The sequence below is a fragment of the Corylus avellana genome, chromosome 2 (assembly GCF_965113065.1).
Source record: "Corylus avellana chromosome 2, dhCorAvel1.hap1.2, whole genome shotgun sequence".
In the NCBI taxonomy this organism is placed as follows: domain Eukaryota; kingdom Viridiplantae; phylum Streptophyta; class Magnoliopsida; order Fagales; family Betulaceae; genus Corylus; species Corylus avellana.
The window spans coordinates 9,849,186-9,861,081 of NC_142491.1; the positions used below are offsets into that span (position 1 = coordinate 9,849,186).

At 40.0% G+C, this 11,896-nt stretch overlaps 1 protein-coding gene and 1 pseudogene across 2 annotated transcripts; both read left to right on the top strand.

The window, feature by feature from the left end:
• Nucleotides 1-1,005: 1,005 nt before the first annotated feature.
• On the top strand, nt 1,006-11,441 carry LOC132167152 (uncharacterized; annotated as a pseudogene). Its single transcript, XR_015911492.1, has 5 exons — nt 1,006-1,100; nt 7,449-8,348; nt 8,455-8,654; nt 9,431-9,675; nt 10,033-11,441. The product of XR_015911492.1 is annotated as an uncharacterized LOC132167152 (transcript).
• Nucleotides 2,631-4,481, top strand: LOC148587288 (uncharacterized). The gene is made up of 4 exons (XM_088512537.1): nt 2,631-2,644; nt 2,735-2,963; nt 3,048-4,152; nt 4,389-4,481. The coding sequence occupies exons 1-4, from the start codon at nt 2,631-2,633 to the stop codon at nt 4,424-4,426; spliced, it is 1,386 nt and encodes a 461-aa protein (XP_088368663.1). The 3' UTR covers nt 4,427-4,481.
• Nucleotides 11,442-11,896: the final 455 nt, after the last annotated feature.

Consider the following 11,896-nt stretch of genomic DNA (forward strand, 5'->3'; position numbering starts at 1 on the left):
CCGTTTGTGAAATTGTTATTTATCTCTTAAACATGCATACAAAAATATTTTTTAATAGTATTTGAAAAGTTTAAAAAGATTACTAAAAATATATTATCGATTGAATTAGAGATTATATTTTAAAAAAGGGTTAAATACCTCAAACTCCCCTAGGGTTTACCAACTTTATTTTTTCCCCCCTAGGGTTTCATTTTTATCACAGGACCCCCTAGGGTTTTGATAAAGGACCAATTTAGTCCATCCGTTAGTTGACATTTAGTTGACCATTAAGACTGACACGTGGACCAATCAAATGTTGACACGTGACACCTATTTAATTTTTTAAAAAAATTTAAAAAAAATGTATTTTTTTTTTAAAATTAAAAAAAAAATATACATTTTTTTTTTTAAAAAAAAGAAGAAAAAAACAGGAAAAAAACTGGGGGCCACCCCCTTGGCCATTTGGGGGTGGCTCGGCCACCCCCTTTGGCCATGGGGTTGGCCTGGCCACCCCCATCTGGCCGGATGGGGGTGGCCGAGCCACCCCCTAGTGCCCAGAGCCACCCCCATGGCCAAAGGGGGTGGCCGAGCCACCCCCAAATGGCCAAGGGGGTGGCTTGGCCACCCCCAGTTTTTTCCAGTTTTTTTTTTTTTTTTTTTTTTTTAAAAAAAGAAATACATTTTTTTTTTAATTTAAAAAAAATAAAAAAAAAATTAAATAGGTGCCACGTGTCAACATTTGATTGGTCCACGTGTCAGTCTTAACGGTCAACTAACGGATGGACTAAATTGGTCATTTATCAAAACCTCAGGGGTGGGTCCTGTGATAAAAATGAAACCCCAGTGGAAAAAAAATAAAGTTGATAAACCCTAGGGGGGTTTGAGATATTTAACCCTTAAAAAAATTCCTTCTGACCAATAAAATACAATTAACTGAGAAAAAAAAAAAAAAAAAAAACAAAAACAAAAACAAAAAACACATCACAGAAGGGTTTTATGCTTATGGTTCACCACCACCGTTTACCTTCTGCCCTCCTCCGACAGTTTCCTGAACTTTCCTTTCTGACTGAGAGACGACAAAACAACAGCACCAAACCTCACAAAGTTTCGATCTTCACCGGGTAAACCCAAATACTATATATATAGGTATATGTATAGCTTTCTTTATATGTAGTGTATGTGCAAATATAGATATGGGAATATTGCTTTTCACTCCTGTTTATGTGGTAGTTTAGCTAGTTCACTCATCTGCAAAAGGGTTTCTTTTGGAAGAAAATTTGTCTGTTTGGGTACCCAGAAAAGGTTTTGCCGCGGTGTCAGAGTTTTTACCATTTGGGACGCGAGAAAATTGAAACCTTTAATTCCTTGCGAGGTCTAATTTTTTGTCGACGGGGGAAATTTTGCTTGAAAACTTTTGGGTTGTTCTTTCTTTTTCTTGATAGCCAATTCGAATGATTATGGATATTTTCTGTAGATGGTATTGGTGGAAATCGCACGTTTCCTTGAATCTGTTCTTATTTGTGAATGCCCAGAGTTTGAAAAAAAAAAAAAAAAAAAACCCCTAATTTGCTGTACCTTCAAGCCCTAAAGCATATCACAGAGTTGATTCTAATGGCATTTCCACCAAAGAAGCTGTTGCTGAACCTTGGCAGCCTAATTGAGTGATTGTTTTGGCTCTTCAACTGCTAAATTAGGACCGTAGCTTAAAATTTATTTTGAGTCTTTTCTGTGATAAGAAGCAGCATTCTGTTTAAGATTGCAACCAGGTTTATACTTAGATCCTGGCTTGAGGTTTGAATTCTTATTTTGTTCTTAAATTTATAGAAGTTTTTTTTTTTTTTTGGAAAACTTTGGGGTTTGTGCATTTGTTAAATATTATTTAGGCCGTAGTATTGAAGATTTTTAAGTATATAAAATATTTGTTGGCAGGTCAATATACAACTCACACACTCATAAGGGATTAAGCCTGTGAATACGATACCCCAAAGGACTATTCGCTTGAAACCCCCCTAAAAGGTTTGCTTGATGTGAGGGCCATTTACAAGATTGCCATCTGCTTGTGGTTCCTTATGGTTCAGAATTTGTTGTATCAATGTGTTTCAACTCAGTGTTTGAGCTTCTTTTGATGTTATCATACGTATGGTCTGTTTAGTTGTCTCTAAACTTGGGTTTATGGTTAGCATCTTTGAACAAATTCAGCCTTCCCCTAATTAATTGGTTGATGTGTGATTGTTTATGTTAGATGAGCATATTAGGGTTAATATATTATATGGGGTATTTTGGTCTTTGTACTCAATGTTACATTAGATATATATATATATATATATATATATATATATATATATGAAGTATGAGAGGAGGAGGCTACGTGAAAAACAACAGAGCCTCTTCTTTCTTCTCTTTACATGCAAACCCTAAATCCCTCTAACATGGTATCAGAGCCATAACTATTGACTGCATCTAACTCTCTCACCCCGCTTCTTCCTCCCTTCTTTATTAATATATTTTTTACCCGAATCCTAGTTTTATTCTACTGAGCGTGGAATTGTGAGACGTGGGCTTCATGCCCGCAAATAGTGATTGGGGATAGATGGTCGCCGGTGTGGTTTGTGGTGTATTTACGGTCTAGTCTGTGGTTGTTGGTGAAGTATATGGCTGCCGGCAGGTTACAGTGATGATCGGCAGAAACTAGGTTGTCGTTGAACTGTGGTCGTCGACTGAGTCTGTGGTGGTTTGCCGACGTGTTCTGTGGTAGTCGCTTGGGTCTGTCGCTGTGGTTTTTGGTATCACCGGTGAGGTCTGTCAGACACCGGCGTGTTTCCGTGTATTTCCGGCAAGTTTCCGGCGAGCCTCCGGTAAGTCTCCGTTGCAGGTCCCTGTTTGGTTTAGCTTTTGGTTTTGGTCTTTCCAATGGGATTTCCGGCGTGGTCTGCCTGTCCCCGACGAGTTTCGACGGTCTCCGGCGAATCTCCGACGAACCTCCGGCAAGTTTCTGGTTTTGGATTTTTTTTCCATTCCTTTTAAGTGGTTGTTACAGTTACTATTATTTTTTTTGTATTTCTGTGGAGTCTGGCTTCTTTGTTGTTGAGATTATGGCCTCTAAACTTGAAACTTCCTTCGTTAATGCTCCTATGACTGTTGTGAAGCTCAATGGAAAGAATTATATTTATTGGGCAAGGTCTGTTGAAGTTTTTCTCAAAGGCAAGGGTTTGTTTATTCACTTAACCTCGGGTATGCCTACAGAGTATCCTTCTAGCCTTTGGGAACAAGAAGATAACCAAATTATCTCTCTTATGTTGAATAGTATTGAGTCTCACATTGGATCTTCATGCATCTACTTGCCTAGTGCCAAGGACATTTGGGATCATCTTAGTCACATGTACTCTGGAACTGGGAATATTACTCGAATTTATGAAGTGTGTAAACAGTATTTTGGACTTGAACAAGGTGATCAAACTATGGATGAGTACTACAACCAAGTTGTGGCTATTTGTAAGGAGCGAAACTTGTACCAACCGCTCTCTAAGGACCTGAAGAAAATGGAACAGCAACGTCAAGATGTGGATGTGGTTCGGTTTCTTCTTGGCTTGAAACCTGAGTTTGAGTCAGTTCATGCGCAGATTTTGGGGGGTTCTACACTTCCCTCACTTTCTGAAGTCTTTTCTCGGATTCAGCGTGCTAATCTTACTGATCATAGCTCTCAGATAAGTTCTGAGCGTACTGGTGAGCACGCTGCCTTTATTGCTGCTCGTGGAAGTTATGGTAGTTCTCGTGGGGGATGGGGTGGTCGTGGTTTTCGTGGTGGACGTGATTCTCGAGGTGGAGGTCGCATTGGAGGGCGTGGGCCTCGCAAATGCACTCATTGTGGTCGTACTAACCATTCTGTGGATTTTTGTTGGGATTTACATGGCACACCATCTGGGTTGGCCAATCAGGTTGCTTCTCATGCTGATTTCCCAGCTCCATCTGGACCACCTGTTAGCTCGAGTTCACACTTCGAGAATGATTTGATCTCCATTCCGAAAGATGAGTATGCTCAGTTCTTAACCCATAAGCGGGCTTCTACCTCTTCCACTGCTACTCTTGCTCAGTCAGGTATTGCATCTCACTGTCTTTTATCCTCCACTCGCGACTCTTGGATTATTGATTCTGGCGCCAATGAGCATATGACTGGTTTGTCCACTTATCTCTCTGATTATCGTCCTGTTGATACACCCCACAGTGTCACCCTAGCTAATGGTTCCCTCTCCACCGTAGCCGGCTCTGGCCATACCCATTTGAGTCCAGATATTGAGTTGCTTTCTGTTCTACACGTTCCTGGTTTTCCTTTTAATTTGTTATCCATTAGTAAAATTACTAAAGCTCTTAATTGTTATGTCAGTTTTTACCCTTCTTTGTGCATTTTTTAGGATCTCAAGACGAGGAGGATGATTGGTATGGGGCATGAAGTTGGTGGCTTATATTATCTGGATCTTGCACCTTCATTTTCCTCATGTGCTTTACAGTCGTCAACCTCTGCGCTTCAGTGGCATTGTCGTCTTGGTCATCCTTCCCTTCCTACGTTGAAGCATCAAGTCCCGAGTCTTCGAAACGAGTTGTTCGTGTCTTGCGAAGCTTGTCAGCTTAGTAAGCACCGTCGTGTTTCACATCCTTTTGAGTTAGTTCATTCTGATGTATGGGGTCCAATGAATATTGCATCCAATAAATTTCATTATTTTGTGACCTTTGTGGATGATTTTTCCCGTATGACTTGGCTATTTTTAATGAAAAATCGTTCAGAGTTATTTTCTGTTTTCCGAATTTTTCGTAATATGATTAAGACTCAATTTACTAAGAAAAATCATATTTTGCGTTCTGATAATGCCAAAGAATACACATCTAGTTCTTTTGCCTCTTATTTGTCTGATAAAGGCATTATCCATCAAACATCATGTGCTCACACTCCACAACAAAATGGAATGGCTAAACGCAAGAATCGTCATTTATTGGATGTTGCACGCTGTCTCTTATTTCATATGCATGTCCCCAAACATTTTGGAGTGACGCTGTTCTTACTGCTTGTTACCTCATTAATCGAATGCCCTCCTTGGTCTTAGATGGTGCTTCTCCTCATTCTCTCTTATACTGTTCTTCACCCCCATTTGCCTTACTACTTAGGGTTTTTGGGTGTGTTTGTTATGTTCATAATTTAGGTCCTAGTTATGATAAACTTGATCCTCGTTCTACCAAATGTGTCTTTCTTGGTTATTCCACAACTCAGAAAGGATATCGTTGTTATAGTCCTGTTCTTCGCCGCTACTTTACTAGCGCCGATGTCACCTTTGTTGAGTCTCTTTCCTATTTTCCTGTTGATGCGTCTTTTGAAGGGTCTACCCTTGAGCCTGATGTCGCGTCTGTTCCGCTGCCTGTTCCATATCTCTCTAAGTCTGTCATGTTGCCTCCACCTTCACCTGCTCCTCTCCAGCTTTATACACGTCGGCCACGACCATCAGCTCCTGCACCTCCACCATCATCCTCCCTGTCTTCAGATCCATTGGCACCTGCATCTGATTCCTTGCCCATTGCCCTACGGAAAGGTACACGTTCTTGCACTACTAAACATCCTATCAGTCAGTTTGTATCCACTAGTTCTTTATCTCCTTCCCATTCTTGCTTTATTTCCCATCTTTCTACTGTTTCCACCCCAAAGACAGTGCAAGATGCCTTATCTGACTCTGGTTGGAGGCAAGCTATGGAATTGGAAATAAAGGCCTTACATCAAAATGGTACGTGGGAACTTGTTCCATTACCCCCTGCTAAGAAGTCTATTGGTTGCAAATGAGTATACACGGTTAAGTTTAATCCTGATGGTTCTGTTGAACAGTTGAAAGCTCGTTTGGTTGCTAAGGGTTATACACAGACATATGGTATTGATTATGATGAGACGTTTTCTCCACTTGCCAAAATCTCTTCCGTTTGTATTCTTATTTCTTTGGCTGCTAATCTGAATTGGCCCTTATTTCAGTTGGATGTCAAAAATGCCTTTTTACATGGGGATTTACATGACGAAGTTTATATGGAGCAACCACTTGGGTTTGTTGCTCAGGGGGAGTATCGGAGTTGTGTTTGTAAGTTAAAAAAGGCTTTGTATGGTCTCAAGCAATCTCCACGGGCATGGTTTGGGAAGTTCTCTGAGGTCGTTATGGAGTTTGGTCTTCAGCGTTGTCAGACAGATCATTCAGTATTTCACTTGCATACAAATGCAGGCTACATTCTTCTTGTGGTATATGTGGATGACATTGTGATTACAGGTGATGATTTAGGAGGTATTGCTCGATTGAAACTGTTTTTACAGCAGAAGTTTCATACTAAAGGTTTGGGAAAACTCAGATATTTCTTGGGGATTGAAGTTGCTAGATCCCGAAAGGGTATCAATTTATCTCAAAGAAAATATGCACTTGATTTGTTAGAAGAGACAGGTCTCCTGGGTGCTCGTCCTGTTGACACTCCAATGGATCCTAATCAGAAATTAGTAAAAGATGAAGGAGAATTATTTGAAGATCCTAGTAGGTATCGTCGTTTGGTTGGAAAGTTGAATTATCTCACTATTACTAGGCCAGACATTTCATATGCAGTTGGTGTTGTTAGTCAATTCTTGGAGGCTCCTAGAGTTTTACATTAGGAAGCTGTTACTCGTATTGTTTGATATTTGAAAGGAGCTCCTGGCCTTGGGATATTGTATAGACCGAATGGACACCTCCGGGTAGAAGGGTTTACTGATGCAGATTGGGTAGGTTCCCTCCCAGATAGGCGATCTACTACAGGGTATTGCACATTCTTGGGTGGTAATCTGGTGACTTGGAAAAGTAAGAAACAGACGGTGGTGGCACGGTCGAGTGCTGAGGCAGAATACAGGGCAATGTCTAATACTGCTAGTGAATTGACGTGGTTACAACATTTCCTACAGGAGATTGGATTCACTGCTCCTACTCCTATCCCATTATTTTGTGACAATCAAGCTGCTATACATATTGCATCTAACTCTGTTTTTCATGAAAGAACTAAGCATATTGAGGTCGATTGTTACTTTGTTCGAGATAAGATACTCAGCAGAGATATATCTACACCATTTGTGAAGTCTGGAGATCAACTAGCTGATATGTTTACAAAGTCTTTGTGTCGAAAGAAGTTAGAGTTTATTTGTTCCAAGCTGGGCTTATATGATATATATGCTCCAGCTTGAGGGGGAGTGTTAGATGAGTATATTAGGGTTAATATATTATATGGGGTATTTTGGACTTTGTACTCAATGTTACATTATATATATATATATATATGAAGTATGAGAGGAGGAGGCTACGTGAAAAACAACAGAGCCTCTTCTTTCTTCTCTTTACATGCAAACCCTAAATCCCTCTAACAGTTTAATTTTTTTTAATTTTCATCTGTAAATATTCTAGTTGATGCTGTATGCCTGTATTCTGTTGCAGATGGCAAGCTGGGATGAGATTCTGTCCCTTCCTGTACAGAATCCTCCGACCTTGGAGTTTTCTTCTGCTGACGTTGTGTGGTCAAAGGTGGAAGGTTGGCATGACAAAACTAATAGAGTTGTTCTAATCCCCTTTGCTAGAGTAGATGATTTTGTACAAGGTGAATCAGCAAATAAAGACTGTCCAACAAGATTTCATGTCGAGGCAAGGCGGCGACGGCCTCCAGAGATGGCTTACAAGCCAAAAGTTGATGGCAGTCTTGAATATATTCGGTAAGTTCAAATTTTTCCCTTTAGTCTTGACTATAGTCTTGAATATAGTCTTGAAGAAAAACGCTGGCTGACCAAATACTAAGAGAGGGTGCACCCACCCTGCCACTTTATTGTGAAACTCTTAATTGCTGAACCATCAGTAGCGCTCATCATATATGATGACGATAACCATGTAGATAAGAAGGGGATGCCATGCCATGGTCCACAGGATAAGAAGGCTGCTGGAACGCGTGCTATGTTTGCCCCATATATCTCAGAGGACCTTCGTTTGCGTGTCTTATCTCTATATGTTGGGGTTTCTGTGGAGACCATAATGCAAAGACACAATGAATCAGTAGAGAAACAGGGTGGCCCATGCAACCGTGATGACCTTTTAACCCACCGGTATGTACGTAGACAGGAAAGGAGCATCCGACGTTCTATGTATGAACTGGATGCAGATGACGCAGTCAGCATCAGCATGTGGGTTGAAAGCCACCAGGATCATGTTTTCTTTTATGAAGATTTCTCTGATTCTGCACCTTTCACTTTGGGCATTCAAACAGAGTGGCAGTTGCAACAAATGATTCGATTTGGCAACCGCAGCCTTCTGGCTTCTGATTGAAGGTTTGGAGCAAACAAATTAAAGGTCTGTTTTTATTCTGTTGTTACCCTATTTATTTAAAGTTCGTGTAACCTAAGTCGTTAGTGTCATGAGAAACTAACTATGCCTATCTCTCTGCAAATTAATCTAGCATCCCATTCACAGTCTTGTTGTATTCAACTCAGACAACAAGGCTATCCCTGTAGCTTGGATAATAGCACCAAGGTTTGCTAGTTCAGACGTGCATAGATGGATGAGGGCTCTTTACAACAGAGTTCGCACAAAAGATCCAACGTGGAAGTTGGCTGGGTTCATTGTGGATGATCCACTAGCTGATGTCCTTACAATCAGGTTGAGTGCTAAATCTACCGCTCAAATTCCAAACAGAAAGTGGCTAAGTATATGCTTGAAGAATTATTTTTCTTAGAAAATTATTCCATGGATCTCATTGGCTTATAGAGGTGGAGTGGGAAGCTGGTTGCATGACAACTTTTGATTAGTTTGTTTCAAAGTACTTGATTTAGTTTTATCTTAAATGGATCCACAAGATCTAAAGCAATATTGAGGCCCTTGATGCCCCTGTTTCTAACCTTCTAAATTTAGGGTGTAACTGCTTGTTGATGCTCCATCTCTTATTGTATTATATGGCTCAAAAGTAGCTTCAGTAATATCTTGACCTCAATTAAATTTTTATTCCTCAGAACTTCGTATCATTAGATGTCTACCTTAGGCAGTGTTCATTCCATTTCTTCTTCGAAATCTATAGATCTTTTGGACTTTTAGATTGTGATTTTTAGAAGTTGCTTTAATATAGTTCCTTGTCAAAAGAGAAGGCAGCTTCAGTCATTTCATAGCACATAAGTGCTCATGGCAAAGGCGTGATCAACCTCTTTTGGGGTTGTAGCCCTTTTTTATTTTTGTCTGTTTTTTTTACATGTCCCCACAGGGGAGGGAAAGAGGGGAGGAAGATTCGAATTAGTGATTTCTACTTCATTAGACATGGTCCCTAGCCGATTGAGCTACCCCTTGGGGACGGTTGCTAGTCCAATTTATGAGGTGTTATTTTTTTTTTAAATTACTTGTACTTGCTTGAATTGTTGAATTTATGTCTTATGCATTTTTCTCAGGGATGTGTTTGACTGCTTGGTGTTGATATGCTTTTGGCGGGTCTGTCATATATGGCATAAAAACTTAGTAAAGAAATGTTTGGCAACTGAGATGCTAGAAGAGATTTCAAGACGGCTTGGGCAGGCAGTGGATAAAATCTGCCAAGGACAAGGAACCGTTGGCTTGTTTGAGGATCTATTGGATGATTTTATTGATGAGTCAGATTTTATGGATTACTTTAAAGCAATATGGTATCCGAGAATGGGTTGGTCTCCCCTTTCTAAATAGATGATTATTTTTGTATCTTTTATTCTGGCTCTTCAGCATTTACTGGCATTTCCTTGAATGGACTATGTCCTGCAAAATGATTTATGGGCTTCCGAAATTAATGTTGATCTACTTATCAATATCAAAATATGCGGGGTGTGTGTGTTTATGTACTTGTTTTGGGGATATGGCCAGTCCTATGATTCTCAGCCAAATGTGTCAGCATTAATTGGTAAAAGATCAACTTGATTGTATAGGGTGAACTTGTGAAGTCTTGCTCTAAGATTGCCTGTAGTTTTTGTATTTTTCTTTGTTGGTAAGAAATTATTGAATTAAGACATTTCTTCTGACTCAGGAGCATGGATTACAGCGCTAAAATCTCTTCCACTTGCCAGCCAGGAGACATGTGCCGCAATGGAGTTTTACCATAACCAATTAAAGCTCAGGTTGTTGAATGAGAAGGACCCTGGTGTTTATCAACGCGCCGACTGTTTGGTTGATAAGTTGGGTACAAAAGTGATTCTTACTTCTGGCTTGATGAGTACTCAGGGAAGGACGATTTTTCTCGATATTGGAGAGATGAGTGGGTGAGTGGTTTAATGTCTTGGCGCAAAGCATTAAAGATTCCAGACTCTGTTGGTGTCATAGAAGGTAGATGTGCAAAAGTTGCTGACCAGCTTAATCAAGATAAAGCTTATGTTGTCTGGAATCCTGGTTCGCAGTTTGGTAATTGCAATTGCAGTTGGGCAGAAATGGGCAATTTGTGTGAGCATATGTTAAAAGTTATTAACATATGCCGTAAGCGAGGATCTACTATGCCATCTATCAGCTTATTTCAGTACCACAAGGCATTCATGCTGTTTCTTTAGCAGTTTGTGTACAGAAACAGTTAAATGCACTAGTTGACTTAGATAGCAGCCAGACTACTTTAGATACCATTCAGAAACATACTGTAGATAACATTGAGCAGGAATCTGTTGAGATGGTTTCTGCTAATCAGGATAGAGAATTAGAAAATGAGAGTAACTGTATATATGAGGATGTATTATCGCATGATGAGAATTGTGAGGATGTAAATGATGCTCCTGACAGTATTCGAGGTGATGTGGATGGTGAAATGATTGACATGGTTACCAGTGGAAATGATATTTGTGGTGAGAATGCTGGAGAAGAAATTCCTTGTTCTGAGATGGATGTTGAGCCATCATCCATCTGTATTTTCCCACCTGGGTTGTATTCTGTTGATGGATCCGGATCCCCGGCAATACTTAGCAATTGCCAGATCCAAATTTTTGATGATCCAAGCCATTGATTTAAATTAAGGGTTAGCAAGAAGACACGTCATTGATTCACTTCCCAAGACTCCCAACCTCGTCAGCGATCCGCTTGCCTTCTCAATCCCCTCATTTCGCTCTCTCCCTTCTCCCTCTAGAACAATTCTTCTTCTCCCTCCAGAATCCTACTGAGTTCACAGAATCTCAATTGTATTAAATACCGGCGAGAAAACAATTTTCAGGAAACCAAATGGAAAAAGAGCACCCACTGCCATTGGCCCAGTGGCCGGGTTGTTGATCTGTAACATTCACGCTCTTTGATTTCATGGCTACAGCAGAGAAAAACCAAATTCAATTCACATAGATGGGTTTGGGTGTTGTTTTCTGCCCCGGAGTTTTTTTTTTTTTTTTTCTTTGGTTCTCTTAGGATTGTCCAATAGTTAGAGGCTAAGAGTTGAGGGTGTTTTTATGTGGGATTGTAATTTCGTGAAATGGGGTTGTAAAAATTATAATAGTTGTGTTAATCTCTTTATTAATAATAGTTTCATTTCAATGACGAAATTATGGTGGCAAACTTTTCTCTGTAATTTCGTGAAATGGGGTTGTTATCAAGTTGCACTATACTTCCACAACTTCTGTTCACGGAGCTGAAATGAACTCCCGATGGTGTTTGTGTTTATTTGAAACTTGGCTTTTCATGAATATTGAGCCGTGGAGACACACGATCAGACCGTGGGTGTGGGTCTTTGGCCCCGAAGCCGTGGAGACCCATGGCCAAGCCGAGGGTCTCCTTCCATGGGATTTTTTTTTGTTCTTCTAAGTAAAAGATTATCTACAAAGGTATAATGAATCATTTGAGTCACATGAAGGTCACCTGACTTACTTTCGAAAATTTATTATATATACAATAAATTTTTTAATAGGGTTGCGCCATCTGTATATGAA